This window comes from Salmo salar, chromosome 09 (genome assembly GCF_965601325.2).
Source record: "Salmo salar chromosome 09, fSalSal1, whole genome shotgun sequence".
Classification (NCBI taxonomy): domain Eukaryota; kingdom Metazoa; phylum Chordata; class Actinopteri; order Salmoniformes; family Salmonidae; genus Salmo; species Salmo salar.
The window spans coordinates 136,586,817-136,604,132 of NC_138299.1; the positions used below are offsets into that span (position 1 = coordinate 136,586,817).

Genomic DNA, 17,316 nt, shown 5'->3' on the forward strand with positions numbered 1-17,316 from the left:
TGAACCCTGCCCCATCACTGGTCTCGGTGGGCCAACTAATAACACCCCTGGGTTAATTGAAAAGCCTGGTAGTGGATAAACAACATAGGGTCATCACAGGGGTGGTGTGTGGCAGTGTTCCTATACATCAGCAGCCCCTGGTCACACCTTGAACCCCTGAACCCCAGGCATAGGTCCTCTGAGACCACTTTGTTTCACCAGGAGAGAGGGGTGGGGGGTGGAGAGGAAGGAGAGATAGGGAGGGAGGGATGGAGAGAGAGAATTGTTGTTCCACAGCAGGCATGCAGGGAGTGTGTCTGTCTTACTGTGTTTGTATCTCTCTCATCCTGTGCCTCTCTGTGTGTTGTGTTTGTATTTATAGCTACCTGGGAGATGGCAGGTTCCACCTGGAGTCCATCATGATTGCCAACCCAGAGATACATGCCTACAGGTAAATAATAGCATACATATAATAACCCTTTACCTCCTTACAGTCGTTCCAATTGGCCTATAGGGCTAAATTGAAATATGTCTTACAGAAGAAATATGGAAAGCATATGCATAAGTTTGGAGATTATGGGGAAAATGATTAGACTAAAAGTGAGGACAAAACAATGAATCTGGAACAAGACTGAATCCAAACATTACACTGTTGATTTTATTAGTGTTTTACATCTACTGTACTTTTCGCAACATTTGTTGATAACGAAATTAGAAAATACTCTGGATACATTCAGTAACATGATAAGAATATTAATGGAACATTGGGGGCAGGTGCAACATAAGGGTCTGAGTGAGAGGACTAACTGGTGTCTCCAAGTGGCAACACACCTCTCCAGTCGACACAGTTCCTAAGTCATTTCAATGCACTTTTATGACTCAAAGAAGAGTCTTCAGCTATAAGGTGCTATTTTGAGCTCTCCTTGCTGTGCGGTTGAGGAACTAGAGCAAGCAGACTGGTCATTTTATTTGGAGCACAGCCCTGCATCCCTGCCTTTACACAATTACTGTTTACACATTCCAAAAATGGTCCATTATAAATTGCAATCTGGTCAGTTGGGCATGATTTGAAAGCGTGTTTTATTGCCAACATGGCTAGCTAAGTTACAAAATATGATCTCACAGTGTTAGGCTTTCACAAGGCAATTCAGAGAAGCAGATCATCATTTTGGTGTGCATAGAATAGAGTCACGAGTGCATTCAGGTGTGTGTTCCCCGCCAAATGTCTTTACAATACCACAAACAGGCTCATTCTGTTCAGGACAACCCAGGGTATGACGCCATGTCATCTTCTATCTGTACATCAAGCATTGTGAATATGAACGATGACACTGTATATTGCATGAGTTTTATGATATGGAAATGTGAAGTGCACATCTGGACTAACAGGTGTTTGGCTTGCTTCTATGACATCAAAGCAGCATTTGTTATAATCCTCAATGTCTCATCTTTCAAACTACATCGAGTCCTCTTTATTTACAGCATTTCCTTCTCTGACAACCAAAATGTACAAAAGTTGCCTAATTAGCGGGAGGGATGGGGCAACTTCTTGTCGTGTGCGGTGCTCAAGTTCAGAATGGCTGTCAGTCAAAACCAATTCTGCGCTGTGAAGCGGAGACCTTGAGCTCTGACATGATGTATTGTATGTTACTGTACAGCCACTGCTTTCCAATTTAGGCGCTTATCAGCACTGTTCCCTCTAAGCTGCATGCAGTCAAGGGGAGCTGCACGGGCGAGTGGTAGCCCAAAGACTGCCGCGCAGCTCCCCTGGACTGCCGCGCTGCTCTCTTCGACTGCCGTGCAGAGCACAGAAGAATATCAAGCGTCCCACCCCTGGTACACCCTATCAACAGCAGGTGAAATATCAAGAGCGCCAAATTTGAAAACAATTAAATGTCATAATTCAAATTTCTCAAACATACAACTATCTTACACCCTTTGAAAGATAAACATCTCCTTAATCTAACCCCGTTGTCCGATTTCAAAAAGGCTTTACGGCGAAAGCATAAAGTTAGATTATGTTAGGACAGTAAATTGAAAATAGCTGTGTGTAATGTTTTGTCAATGCAAAGACAGGCATCACCAAAAGCAGAAAACCAGCTAAAATTATGCACTAACCTTTGACAATCTTCATCAGATGACACTCCTAGGACATTATGTTAGAACAAAAAATGTATGTATTGTCTATCAAGTTCATATTTATATCCAAAAATAGCATTTTACAATGGCGTTGATGTTGAGAAAATATTTTCCCTCCAATACCGCCAGTCAATCAGCACAACAAATTAAATAATTTCTATTCGATACCATTGGTAAAATATTATATTGTCATTCAAAGAATTATAGATTAACATCTCGTGAACGCAACCGCATTGCCAGATTTAAAAATAACTTTACTGGGAAATCACACTTTGCAGTAAACGAGGTCCTGTGCTCAGAAAAATAGGCTTGGCGATACAGACTAGGCGCCATGTTGGAGAGATCTAAATTAAAAAATACAATGTAAATATTCCCTTACCTTTGATTATCTTCATCAGAAGGCACTTCCAGGAATCCCAGGTCCATAACAAATGTAGTTTTGTTCGAAAAAGCTCATAATTTATGTCCAAAAAGCTCCGTGTTGTTAGCGCGTCCTGTAGGCTACTCAAAAACATGAACGTCGCCCGCCGGACTTGTCTTCACCAAAGAGGGGAAAAAAAATATTTACGTTCGTTCAAACATGTCAAACGTTGTATAGCATAAATCATTAGGGCCTTTTTCAATCAGAACTTCAGTAATATTCAAGGCGGACGATTGCATTCTCTTTTAAAACGTATTGGAACGAGAGTACCCAAACATGCACTCGCGCGCCAGAGTAGTATAGGCCATCCGCTTATGACCAACTTTCCAAGTCTCTCGTTCGGTCAGTTTTCACAGTAGAAGACTCAAACCACTTTGTAAAGATTGTTGACATCTAGTGGTTGGCGTAGGAAGTGCTCAATGATTAATAAGTCCCTGTGTGTTTCAATGGCATAGGCTTAAAAGTAATTCAACACATCAGATATCCACTTCCTGTTAGAATTTGTCTCAGGGTTTTGACTGCCATATGAGTTCTGTTATACTTACAGACACCATTCAAACAGTTGTAGAAAATTCAGAGTGTTTTCTATCCAAATCTGTTAATAATATGCATATCCTAGCTTCTGAGTTGGTGTAGGAGGCAGTTAAAAATGGGCACATATTTTTTTCAAAATTCTCAATACTGCCCCCTAGCCCCAACAGGTTTTAACACTATCAACGTTTCCCTTCAATGTGGCATTTGTGATCGAATCAACGCAATATTAGCCACTTTCAATGCAACATACTGAAACAAAACTAACTATGCAAGAGATTATGTTGTCGGCAGAACACATCGGCGTAGGATTTCTATTGCGCAGGACTCGGTCCGTACTCTACACAGACAGGTGCGGCATAACCAATCAGAGCTGCAGTAGGTCTATATGCAAATACACCATTGCCATATATGTATCTGTGCCATTTACGTTGAACTGGACTGTGTTTACAGCATGAGGGGTCGTGAATAGATGCAGTTGTTTTGAGATCAAAGCGAGAGCTGCGTGTAGCCAAGTGTGCACATTTTGTTCATGTCCTTTGCTATTTGGTGGGTTATTAGCCCAGTTATTGATCATTTGTAGTCAGAAATAGAAGCATGATTGCTCTCTACAAGAGCACAAAATGTGTTCATTTCTAGACGTCTTTAAAAAGCCAGTCAGGTAAAGAGCTTTTTTTGGTCTTAGAGGCAGTGTTGTATTTTGAGACAGGCTTAAATAAGCTAAGTAGCCAATAGGCAGAGGGTAGCATCATTTGTCTGATTCTCTGTAATAATGCTATGGGATTAATAATGCATTTTATTTTGTAAAGTGGTTTCTTGCATCAAACAACACAACAACATTCTCAGTCACCTCCTTGTCTGAAGGACAAGTGGATAAACAGTCAAGCCCTGCATGTTTGTTTCAAAAGTCTCATAGAATGTAGGCCTACATTGAACACTACACACTGGCTGCTACTGTAGGCTGAATGATAGAACAGCTATTTCCATGTTAAAATGTTATGGGATGCATTTTCTCTATAGTTTTTGATGGTAGGCCACTCTGGTAGGTCCTACATTATGATCAAATAGCCACAGTAGCCTACATGACCTCTGTTAAAACTGTAACTTAAAGCGGGTAGAGCCTCAGTGTTCACAGTAAACACACACTGGAAGTCGCACAGAATTATCACGTTTCAGCAGACCTGAAATTTGCTTAGTTCCTGGAAAACATTTGGTGGGAACATTGCAAATGTATCAGAAATAAATGGTGGGAATTTTTGCAAATGTATCAGAAAAAAACAAAAACCCGCATACCTTATTTACATACAGTACCTGTCAAAAGTTTGGACACACCTACTCATTCCAGTGTTTTTCTTAATTTTTTACTATTTTCTATGAAATAACACATATGGAATCACGTAGTAACCAAAAACGTGTTAAACAAATCAAAATATATTTTATATTTTAAGTTCTTCGAAGTAGCCACCCTTTGCCTTGATGACAGCTTTGCAAACTCTTGGTATTCTCTTAACCAGCTTCATGAGTAATGCTTTTCCAACCATCTTGAAGGAGTTCCCACACATGCTGAGCACTTGTTGACTGCTTTTCCTTCACTCTGCAGTCCAACTCATACCAAACCATCTCAATTGGGTTGAGGTTGGGTGATTGTGGAGGCCAGGTCATCTGATGCAGCACTCCATCACTCTCCTTCTTGGTCAAATAGCCCTTATACAGCATGGAGGTGTGTTTTGGGTCATTGTCCAGTTGAAAAACAAATGATAGTCCCACTAAGCGCAAACCAGATGGGATGGCGTATCACTGCAGAATGCTGTGGTTGCCGTGCTGGTTAAGTGTGCCTTGAATTCTAAATAAATCACGACAGTGTCACTACCAAACAACCCCACACCATCACACCTCCTCCTCCATGCTTCACAGTGGGAACCACACATGCGGAGATCATCCGCTCACTTACTCTGCGTCTCACAAAGTCATGGCGGTTGCAACCAAAAATCTCTAATTTGGACTCATCAGTCAAAATGACAGATTTCCACCGGTTTAATGTCTATTGCTCGTGTTTCTTGGCCCAAGCAAGTCTCTTCTTCTTATTGGTGTACTTTAGTAGTGGTTTCTTTGCAGCAATTTAACCATGAAGGCCTGATTCAAGTAGTCTCCTCTGAACAGTTGATGTTGAGATGTGTCTGTTACCTGAACTCTGTGAAGAATTTAGTTGGGCTGCATTCTGAGGTGCTGTTAACTCTAATGAACTTATCCTCTGCAGCAGAGGTAAGTCTCGGTCTTTCCTGTGGCGGTCCTCATGAGAGCCAATATCATCATAGAGCTTGATTGTTTTTGTGACTGCACATGAAGAAACTTTAAAAGTTCTTTACATTTTCCGGATTGACTGACCTTCATGTCTTAAAGTAATGATGGACTGTTGTTTCTCTTTGCATATTTGAGCTGTTCTTGCCATAATATGGACTTGGTCTTTTACCAAATAGGGCTATCTTCTGTATACCACACCTGCCTTGTCACAACGCAACTGATTGGCTAAAACACATTAAGAAGGAAAGAAGTTCAACAAATTAACTTTTAACAAGGCACACCTGTTAATTGAAATGCATTCCAGGTGACTACCTCATGAAGCTGGTTTAGAGAATGCCAGGAGTGTGCAAAGCTGTCATCAAGGCAACGGGTGGCTACTTTGAAGAATCTAAAATATATTTTGATTTGTTTAACACTTTTTTGGTTACTACATGATTCCATATGTGTTATTTCATAGTTTTGATGTCTTCACTATTCTACAATGTAGAAAATAGTCAAATGAAAGAAAAACCCTTGAATGAGTAGGTGTCCAAACTTTTGACTGGTACTGTAAGTGTTCCGACTCTTTGCTATGAGACTCAACTCGCCTGGCCAAACTGAACAATCGGGGGTGAAGGGCCTTGGTCAGAGGGGACCAATAACCCGATGGTCACTCTGACAGAGCTCTAGAGTTCCTCTGGAGATGGGAGAACCTTCCAGAAGGACAACCATCTCTGCAGCACACCACAAATCAGGCCTGGCTTCTGAGTTGGTGTAGGAGGCAGTTAAAAATGGGCACATATTTTTTTCAAAATTCTCAATACTGCACCCTAGCCCCAACAGGTTTTAACACTATCAACGTTTCCCTTCAATGTGGCATTTGTGATCGAATCAACGCAATATTAGCCACTTTCAATGCAACATACTGAAACAAAACTAACTATGCAAGAGATTATGTTGTCGGCAGAACACATCGGCGTAGGATTTCTATTGCGCAGGACTCGGTCCGTACTCTACACAGACAGGTGCGGCATAACCAATCAGAGCTGCAGTAGGTCTATATGCAAATACACCATTGCCATATATGTATCTGTGCCATTTACGTTGAACTGGACTGTGTTTACAGCATGAGGGGTCGTGAATAGATGCAGTTGTTTTGAGATCAAAGCGAGAGCTGCGTGTAGCCAAGTGTGCACATTTTGTTCATGTCCTTTGCTATTTGGTGGGTTATTAGCCCAGTTATTGATCATTTGTAGTCAGAAATAGAAGCATGATTGCTCTCTACAAGAGCACAAAATGTGTTCATTTCTAGACGTCTTTAAAAAGCCAGTCAGGTAAAGAGCTTTTTTTGGTCTTAGAGGCAGTGTTGTATTTTGAGACAGGCTTAAATAAGCTAAGTAGCCAATAGGCAGAGGGTAGCATCATTTGTCTGATTCTCTGTAATAATGCTATGGGATTAATAATGCATTTTATTTTGTAAAGTGGTTTCTTGCATCAAACAACACAACAACATTCTCAGTCACCTCCTTGTCTGAAGGACAAGTGGATAAACAGTCAAGCCCTGCATGTTTGTTTCAAAAGTCTCATAGAATGTAGGCCTACATTGAACACTACACACTGGCTGCTACTGTAGGCTGAATGATAGAACAGCTATTTCCATGTTAAAATGTTATGGGATGCATTTTCTCTATAGTTTTTGATGGTAGGCCACTCTGGTAGGTCCTACATTATGATCAAATAGCCACAGTAGCCTACATGACCTCTGTTAAAACTGTAACTTAAAGCGGGTAGAGCCTCAGTGTTCACAGTAAACACACACTGGAAGTCGCACAGAATTATCACGTTTCAGCAGACCTGAAATTTGCTTAGTTCCTGGAAAACATTTGGTGGGAACATTGCAAATGTATCAGAAATAAATGGTGGGAATTTTTGCAAATGTATCAGAAAAAAACAAAAACCCGCATACCTTATTTACATACAGTACCTGTCAAAAGTTTGGACACACCTACTCATTCCAGTGTTTTTCTTAATTTTTTACTATTTTCTATGAAATAACACATATGGAATCACGTAGTAACCAAAAACGTGTTAAACAAATCAAAATATATTTTATATTTTAAGTTCTTCGAAGTAGCCACCCTTTGCCTTGATGACAGCTTTGCAAACTCTTGGTATTCTCTTAACCAGCTTCATGAGTAATGCTTTTCCAACCATCTTGAAGGAGTTCCCACACATGCTGAGCACTTGTTGACTGCTTTTCCTTCACTCTGCAGTCCAACTCATACCAAACCATCTCAATTGGGTTGAGGTTGGGTGATTGTGGAGGCCAGGTCATCTGATGCAGCACTCCATCACTCTCCTTCTTGGTCAAATAGCCCTTATACAGCATGGAGGTGTGTTTTGGGTCATTGTCCAGTTGAAAAACAAATGATAGTCCCACTAAGCGCAAACCAGATGGGATGGCGTATCACTGCAGAATGCTGTGGTTGCCGTGCTGGTTAAGTGTGCCTTGAATTCTAAATAAATCACGACAGTGTCACTACCAAACAACCCCACACCATCACACCTCCTCCTCCATGCTTCACAGTGGGAACCACACATGCGGAGATCATCCGCTCACTTACTCTGCGTCTCACAAAGTCATGGCGGTTGCAACCAAAAATCTCTAATTTGGACTCATCAGTCAAAATGACAGATTTCCACCGGTTTAATGTCTATTGCTCGTGTTTCTTGGCCCAAGCAAGTCTCTTCTTCTTATTGGTGTACTTTAGTAGTGGTTTCTTTGCAGCAATTTAACCATGAAGGCCTGATTCAAGTAGTCTCCTCTGAACAGTTGATGTTGAGATGTGTCTGTTACCTGAACTCTGTGAAGAATTTAGTTGGGCTGCATTCTGAGGTGCTGTTAACTCTAATGAACTTATCCTCTGCAGCAGAGGTAAGTCTCGGTCTTTCCTGTGGCGGTCCTCATGAGAGCCAATATCATCATAGAGCTTGATTGTTTTTGTGACTGCACATGAAGAAACTTTAAAAGTTCTTTACATTTTCCGGATTGACTGACCTTCATGTCTTAAAGTAATGATGGACTGTTGTTTCTCTTTGCATATTTGAGCTGTTCTTGCCATAATATGGACTTGGTCTTTTACCAAATAGGGCTATCTTCTGTATACCACACCTGCCTTGTCACAACGCAACTGATTGGCTAAAACACATTAAGAAGGAAAGAAGTTCAACAAATTAACTTTTAACAAGGCACACCTGTTAATTGAAATGCATTCCAGGTGACTACCTCATGAAGCTGGTTTAGAGAATGCCAGGAGTGTGCAAAGCTGTCATCAAGGCAACGGGTGGCTACTTTGAAGAATCTAAAATATATTTTGATTTGTTTAACACTTTTTTGGTTACTACATGATTCCATATGTGTTATTTCATAGTTTTGATGTCTTCACTATTCTACAATGTAGAAAATAGTCAAATGAAAGAAAAACCCTTGAATGAGTAGGTGTCCAAACTTTTGACTGGTACTGTAAGTGTTCCGACTCTTTGCTATGAGACTCAACTCGCCTGGCCAAACTGAACAATCGGGGGTGAAGGGCCTTGGTCAGAGGGGACCAATAACCCGATGGTCACTCTGACAGAGCTCTAGAGTTCCTCTGGAGATGGGAGAACCTTCCAGAAGGACAACCATCTCTGCAGCACACCACAAATCAGGCCTGGCTTCTGAGTTGGTGTAGGAGGCAGTTAAAAATGGGCACATATTTTTTTCAAAATTCTCAATACTGCACCCTAGCCCCAACAGGTTTTAACACTATCAACGTTTCCCTTCAATGTGGCATTTGTGATCGAATCAACGCAATATTAGCCACTTTCAATGCAACATACTGAAACAAAACTAACTATGCAAGAGATTATGTTGTCGGCAGAACACATCGGCGTAGGATTTCTATTGCGCAGGACTCGGTCCGTACTCTACACAGACAGGTGCGGCATAACCAATCAGAGCTGCAGTAGGTCTATATGCAAATACACCATTGCCATATATGTATCTGTGCCATTTACGTTGAACTGGACTGTGTTTACAGCATGAGGGGTCGTGAATAGATGCAGTTGTTTTGAGATCAAAGCGAGAGCTGCGTGTAGCCAAGTGTGCACATTTTGTTCATGTCCTTTGCTATTTGGTGGGTTATTAGCCCAGTTATTGATCATTTGTAGTCAGAAATAGAAGCATGATTGCTCTCTACAAGAGCACAAAATGTGTTCATTTCTAGACGTCTTTAAAAAGCCAGTCAGGTAAAGAGCTTTTTTTGGTCTTAGAGGCAGTGTTGTATTTTGAGACAGGCTTAAATAAGCTAAGTAGCCAATAGGCAGAGGGTAGCATCATTTGTCTGATTCTCTGTAATAATGCTATGGGATTAATAATGCATTTTATTTTGTAAAGTGGTTTCTTGCATCAAACAACACAACAACATTCTCAGTCACCTCCTTGTCTGAAGGACAAGTGGATAAACAGTCAAGCCCTGCATGTTTGTTTCAAAAGTCTCATAGAATGTAGGCCTACATTGAACACTACACACTGGCTGCTACTGTAGGCTGAATGATAGAACAGCTATTTCCATGTTAAAATGTTATGGGATGCATTTTCTCTATAGTTTTTGATGGTAGGCCACTCTGGTAGGTCCTACATTATGATCAAATAGCCACAGTAGCCTACATGACCTCTGTTAAAACTGTAACTTAAAGCGGGTAGAGCCTCAGTGTTCACAGTAAACACACACTGGAAGTCGCACAGAATTATCACGTTTCAGCAGACCTGAAATTTGCTTAGTTCCTGGAAAACATTTGGTGGGAACATTGCAAATGTATCAGAAATAAATGGTGGGAATTTTTGCAAATGTATCAGAAAAAAACAAAAACCCGCATACCTTATTTACATACAGTACCTGTCAAAAGTTTGGACACACCTACTCATTCCAGTGTTTTTCTTAATTTTTTACTATTTTCTATGAAATAACACATATGGAATCACGTAGTAACCAAAAACGTGTTAAACAAATCAAAATATATTTTATATTTTAAGTTCTTCGAAGTAGCCACCCTTTGCCTTGATGACAGCTTTGCAAACTCTTGGTATTCTCTTAACCAGCTTCATGAGTAATGCTTTTCCAACCATCTTGAAGGAGTTCCCACACATGCTGAGCACTTGTTGACTGCTTTTCCTTCACTCTGCAGTCCAACTCATACCAAACCATCTCAATTGGGTTGAGGTTGGGTGATTGTGGAGGCCAGGTCATCTGATGCAGCACTCCATCACTCTCCTTCTTGGTCAAATAGCCCTTATACAGCATGGAGGTGTGTTTTGGGTCATTGTCCAGTTGAAAAACAAATGATAGTCCCACTAAGCGCAAACCAGATGGGATGGCGTATCACTGCAGAATGCTGTGGTTGCCGTGCTGGTTAAGTGTGCCTTGAATTCTAAATAAATCACGACAGTGTCACTACCAAACAACCCCACACCATCACACCTCCTCCTCCATGCTTCACAGTGGGAACCACACATGCGGAGATCATCCGCTCACTTACTCTGCGTCTCACAAAGTCATGGCGGTTGCAACCAAAAATCTCTAATTTGGACTCATCAGTCAAAATGACAGATTTCCACCGGTTTAATGTCTATTGCTCGTGTTTCTTGGCCCAAGCAAGTCTCTTCTTCTTATTGGTGTACTTTAGTAGTGGTTTCTTTGCAGCAATTTAACCATGAAGGCCTGATTCAAGTAGTCTCCTCTGAACAGTTGATGTTGAGATGTGTCTGTTACCTGAACTCTGTGAAGAATTTAGTTGGGCTGCATTCTGAGGTGCTGTTAACTCTAATGAACTTATCCTCTGCAGCAGAGGTAAGTCTCGGTCTTTCCTGTGGCGGTCCTCATGAGAGCCAATATCATCATAGAGCTTGATTGTTTTTGTGACTGCACATGAAGAAACTTTAAAAGTTCTTTACATTTTCTGGATTGACTGACCTTCATGTCTTAAAGTAATGATGGACTGTTGTTTCTCTTTGCATATTTGAGCTGTTCTTGCCATAATATGGACTTGGTCTTTTACCAAATAGGGCTATCTTCTGTATACCACACCTGCCTTGTCACAACGCAACTGATTGGCTAAAACACATTAAGAAGGAAAGAAGTTCAACAAATTAACTTTTAACAAGGCACACCTGTTAATTGAAATGCATTCCAGGTGACTACCTCATGAAGCTGGTTTAGAGAATGCCAGGAGTGTGCAAAGCTGTCATCAAGGCAACGGGTGGCTACTTTGAAGAATCTAAAATATATTTTGATTTGTTTAACACTTTTTTGGTTACTACATGATTCCATATGTGTTATTTCATAGTTTTGATGTCTTCACTATTCTACAATGTAGAAAATAGTCAAATGAAAGAAAAACCCTTGAATGAGTAGGTGTCCAAACTTTTGACTGGTACTGTAAGTGTTCCGACTCTTTGCTATGAGACTCAACTCGCCTGGCCAAACTGAACAATCGGGGGTGAAGGGCCTTGGTCAGAGGGGACCAATAACCCGATGGTCACTCTGACAGAGCTCTAGAGTTCCTCTGGAGATGGGAGAACCTTCCAGAAGGACAACCATCTCTGCAGCACACCACAAATCAGGCCATTGCCAGACGGAAGCCACTCCTCAGCCACCTAAAGGACTGTCAGACCATGAGAAACAAGATTCTCTGATCTGATGAAACCAAGATTGAACTATTAAGCCTGAATGCCAAGTCTGGAGGAAACCTGGCACCATCCCTACGGTGAAGCGTGGTGGTGGCAGCATCATGCTGTGGGGATGTTTTTCAGCGGCCGGGACTGGGAGTATCAAAACTATCATTTTATTTGTCACATGTGCCGAATACAACAGGTGTAGTTGACTTTACAGTGAAAAGCTTACTTATAAGCCCTTAACCAACAATGCAGTTTTAAGAAAAATAAGTGTTAAAGTATTTACAAAAATAAACTGAAGTAAAAATAAATAAAATGATAATTAATTAGAAAAATAACAAATAATTAAGGTGATATAATGTCATAATATAACAGTAGCGAGGCTATATACAGGGGGTACCGGTACAGAGTCAATGGGCGGGGGAACAGGTTATTCAAGGTAATTGAGTTAATATGTACATGTAGGTAGAGGTAGAGGGACTATGCATGGATAATAAACAGAGAGTAGCAGCAGCGTGAACATGGGGGTGGGGGGATACAAATAGTCTGAGTTGCCATTTGATTAGCTGTTCAGGAGTCTTATAGCTTGGGGGTAGAATCTCTTAAGATGCCTATTGGACCTAGACTTGGCACTTCGGTACCGCTTGCCGTGTGGTAACAGAGAGAACAGTCTATGACTAGAGTGTCTGGCGTCGTTGGCAATTTTTAGGGCCTTTCTCTGACACCGCCTGGTATAGAGGTCCTGGATGGCAGGAAGCTTGGCCCCGGTGATGATCTTGGCCGTATGTAGTGACTTGCGATCGGAGGAGAAGCAGTTGCCATACCAGGCGGTGATGCAACCAGTCAGGATGCTCTCGGTGGTGCAGCTGTAGAGCTTTTTGAGGATCTGAGGACCCATGCCAAATCTTTTCAGTCTCCTGAGTGGGAATAGGCTTTGTCGTGCCCTCTTCACGTCTGTCTTGGTGTGCTTGGACCATGTTAGTTTGTTGGTGATGTGGACACCAAGGAACTTGAAGCTCTCAACCTGCTCCGCAACAGCCCTGTCGATGAGATTGGGGGTGTGCTTGGCCCTCCTTTTTCCTGTAGTCCACATCATCTCCTTTGTCTTGATCCTGTTGAGGGAGAGGTTGTTGTCCTGGCACCACTGTCTCATTGTTGTCGGTGATCAGGCCTACCACTATTGTGTCGTCAACTAGTCAGGATCGAGGGAAAGATGAACGGAGCAAAGTACAGAGAGAGACTTTATAAAAAAAAAACTGCTCCAGAGCACTCAGGATGTCAGACTGGGGAGACAATCCTAAGCACACAGCCAATACAATGCAGGAGTGGCTTTGGAACAAGTCTCTGAATGTTCTTGAGTGGCCCAGCCAGAGCCCAGACTTGAACCCGATCTAGCATCTCTGGAGAGAGCTTAAAATAGCTGTGCAGCGACGCTCCCCATCCAACCTGACAGAGCTTGAGAGGATCTGCAGAGAAGAATGGGGGGAACTCCCTAAATGCAGGTGTTCCAACCTTGTAGCGTCATACCCAAGAAGGCAGAAGGTTGTTGTTGCTGCCAAAGGTGCTTCAACAAAGTACTGAGTACCTATGTATATGTGATATTTCAGTTTATTTTTAATACATTTGCAAAAATTTCTAAGAACCTGTTTTTGCTTTGTAAATATGGGGTATTGTGTGTAGATTGATGAAGAAAAAAACATTTCATTAATTTTAGAATAAGGCTGTAACAAAATGTGGAAAGAAATCAAGGGGTCTGAATACTTTCCGAAAGGACTGTATACAGGAGTGATGTGGTTCACCTTGTAGGAGGTTGTCATTATGGTGTCATTGCCACTCAGCTGTATTGGTGGGAAACTATTTATATGAGATGGTGTTTGTTGTATACATGTATGCACTACTGCCCACCTCTCGGTCTCTAATAAACAACATGATCATCTCAAGATGTGCTGAGCTGAGCTCTCCTGGTAGAGAGAGAAAGATTTGTTTCTCTAAAATGCCTCTTTTCTCTCATATAACTGCCTTAATACTTGATGGATTTTCATGATTGGATTTTCTCTTGCGCTTCTATCCTCGAGGTAGATACCAGTTGTGAACAATACACGCTGATGTGCATGTTTTGTGTGTTTGTGTATGATTGCAAATGCCTGTGCTTTTGTGTGTATGTCTGTGTGCTTGTGTGTATGTGTGTGTTTAGGTACGACCCGTACAGTAAGATATTCTCCAGGGAGTACTATGACCATGAAGCCATGCGGTCCATCCGGCTCCAGGCCATCGACAAGGCTCACTCTGCCAAGAGATGGGGCCTGATCCTGGGCACGCTGGGCCGGCAGGGCAACCCTAAGGTCATGGAGGTATGAGCCTGCATCTTGGAGATCTCATACTTATCCTGATTCTACCCCTCTCTCACACCCTGAGACCTTCACTTATGCAATAATGTGTAATACATTTTGTGGGGCACAGCTTCTCTTAGTTACTCAGACAAGCAGCTAAATGCACCTGTGGAGACTATAGTGTAAAGCCAAACCTCACCCCTCCAACAGTTGGCATTTGGATGTTCTGTGCGCGTGTGCCTGGGGTTCTTAATCGGTCCTACATGGGGGGGTTATTGAATCCCATTCTAGCCTGCTCTCAAGCCCTCTTCTTCCCCCCTCCTTCCTCCTCTCAGCACTCTTCTCTTTGTTCTCTCCTCCGTTTGATCTGTCCGCTTCTTGTTTTCCTCTCATGCGTTGTGTTTGACTTTGTTTGGGATTCTTCCTCCACGTCCTCGCCTCATCCTTTTCTCTAATTGGTATGCTGGAAGGAAGAGACAGGGGGGGGGGGGGGGGGGTGAGACTGAGAGAATCATAGCGTTCTCTGGCATCTCTCCTCTCCTCTTGCTGTCAGATTATATTTTAAAACCAAACCTTTTCCCCACAATTTTCAAACCTGTATGAAAACCTCTTCTCTTATCCACATACAGTAGTCAGACAGAGAGATTAAGTTATTCCAAAATAATGTAATTTTTTTACAGAGCTGGATTTGAATCTGTCCCACTGGTTCTACCCCTCGTTGGGCCACTGTGTATATTAAGTGGTTGAGGTGTGTGATAGGCCTTTGTCTGGACAGGACTGGATCATCTCAGATAACAACCCAGGCTGTCATAGTAAAGGGTGAGAACTAACCCACCAGGGAACGGAGAATCACAGTGTAGCTGGCTGCAGAGGTTTACCTCTCTCTATACTAACCATTAGGGGATCTTTTTGAAGTCGACGTTCTGAGGGGAAAAACATCCACTCACCTTTTAATGCACTGCGTGTGTGTGTTGACACTCTGTGGTAACACTTTTGGTCCAGCGGGCCCTCTTCAAAGACGTTCACCAACACAGAAGGAAGTTCAGTCCCAGAACTGGCTCAACACTTTTATCTAGTGATGTGTTTTATCTAGTCATGTTATTGGGTGGTGATGTGTTTTATCTAGTGATGTTATTGGGTGGTGATGTGTTTTATCTAGTGATGTTATTGTGTGGTTATGTGTTTTATCTAGTGATGTTATTGGGTGGTGATGTGTTTTATCTAGTGATGTTATTGGGTGGTGATGTTTTATCTAGTGATGTTATTGGGTGGTGATGTGTTTTATCTAGTGATGTTATTGGGTGGTGATGTTTTATCTAGTGATGTTATTGGGTGGTGATGTGTTTTATCTAGTGATGTTATTGGGTGGTTATGTGTTTTATCTAGTGATGTTATTGGGTGGTGATGTGTTTTATCTAGTGATGTTATTGTGTGGTTATGTGTTTTATCTAGTGATGTTATTGGGTGGTGATGTGTTTTATCTAGTGATGTTATTGGGTGGTTATGTGTTTTATCTAGTGATGTTATTGGGTGGTGATGTGTTTTATCTGGTGATGTTATTGGGTGGTGATGTGTTTTATCTAGTGATGTTATTGGGTGGTGATGTGTTTTATCTAGTGATGTTATTGGGTGGTGATGTGTTTTATCTAGTGATGTTATTGGGTGGTGATGTGTTTTATCTAGTGATGTTATTGGGTGGTGATGTGTTTTATCTAGTGATGTTATTGGGTGGTGATGTTTTATCTAGTGATGTTATTGGGTGGTGATGTGTTTTATCTAGTGATGTTATTGGGTGGTGATGTGTTTTATCTAGTGATGTTATTGGGTGGTTATGTGTTTTATCTAGTGATGTTATTGTGTGGTTATGTGTTTTATCTAGTGATGTTATTGGGTGGTGATGTGTTTTATCTAGTGATGTTATTGGGTGGTTATGTGTTTTATCTAGTGATGTTATTGGGTGGTTATGTGTTTTATCTAGTGATGTTATTGGGTGGTGATGTTTTATCTAGTGATGTTATTGTGTGGTTATGTGTTTTATCTGGTGATGTTATTGGGTGGTGATGTTTTATCTAGTGATGTTATTGTGTGGTTATGTGTTTTATCTAGTGATGTTATTGTGTGGTGATGTGTTTTATCTAGTGATGTTATTGGGTGGTGATGTTATTGGGTGGTGATGTGTTTTATCTAGTGATGTTATTGGGTGGTGATGTGTTTTATCTAGTGATGTTATTGGGTGGTGATGTGTTTTATCTAGTGATGTTATTGGGTGGTGATGTTATTGGGTGGTGATGTGTTTTATCTAGTGATGTTATTGGGTGGTGATGTGTTTTATCTAGTGATGTTATTGGGTGGTGATGTGTTTTATCTAGTGATGTTGTTGGGTGGTGATGTGTTTTATCTAGTGATGTTATTGGGTGGTGATGTGTTTTATCTAGTGATGTTATTGGGTGTTGATGTGTTTTATCTGGTGATGTCATTGGGTGGTGATGTGTTTTATCTAGTGATGTTATTGGGTGGTGATGTTATTGGGTGATGATGTGTTTTATCTAGTGATGTTATTGGGTGGTGATGTGTTTTATCTAGTGATGTTATTGGGTGGTGATGTGTTTTATCGAGTGATGTTATTGGGTGGTGATGTGTTTTATCTAGTGATGTTATTGGGTGGTGATGTTATTGGGTGGTGACGTGTTTTATCTAGTGATGTTATTGGGTGGTGATGTGTTTTGGGTGGTGATGTTATTGGGTGGTGATGTGTTTTATCTAGTGATGTTATTGGGTGGTGATGTGTTTTATCTAGTGATGTTATTGGGTGGTGATGTGTTTTATCTAGTGATGTTATTGGGTGGTGATGTTTTATCTAGTGTTGTTATTGGGTGGTGATGTTTTATCTGGTGATGTTATTGGGTGGTGATGTGTTTTATCTA

The 17,316-nt window shown here is 41.3% G+C and overlaps 1 protein-coding gene across 1 annotated transcript in view; it reads left to right on the plus strand.

The window, feature by feature from the left end:
* Positions 1-17,316, plus strand: part of LOC106612930 (2-(3-amino-3-carboxypropyl)histidine synthase subunit 1) — a 177,337-nt gene that overhangs the window by 124,126 nt on the left and 35,895 nt on the right. The window contains 2 exon segments of the mRNA XM_082956329.1: positions 362-430; positions 14,257-14,413. Coding sequence (XP_082812455.1) covers positions 362-430; positions 14,257-14,413 — 226 coding nt within the window.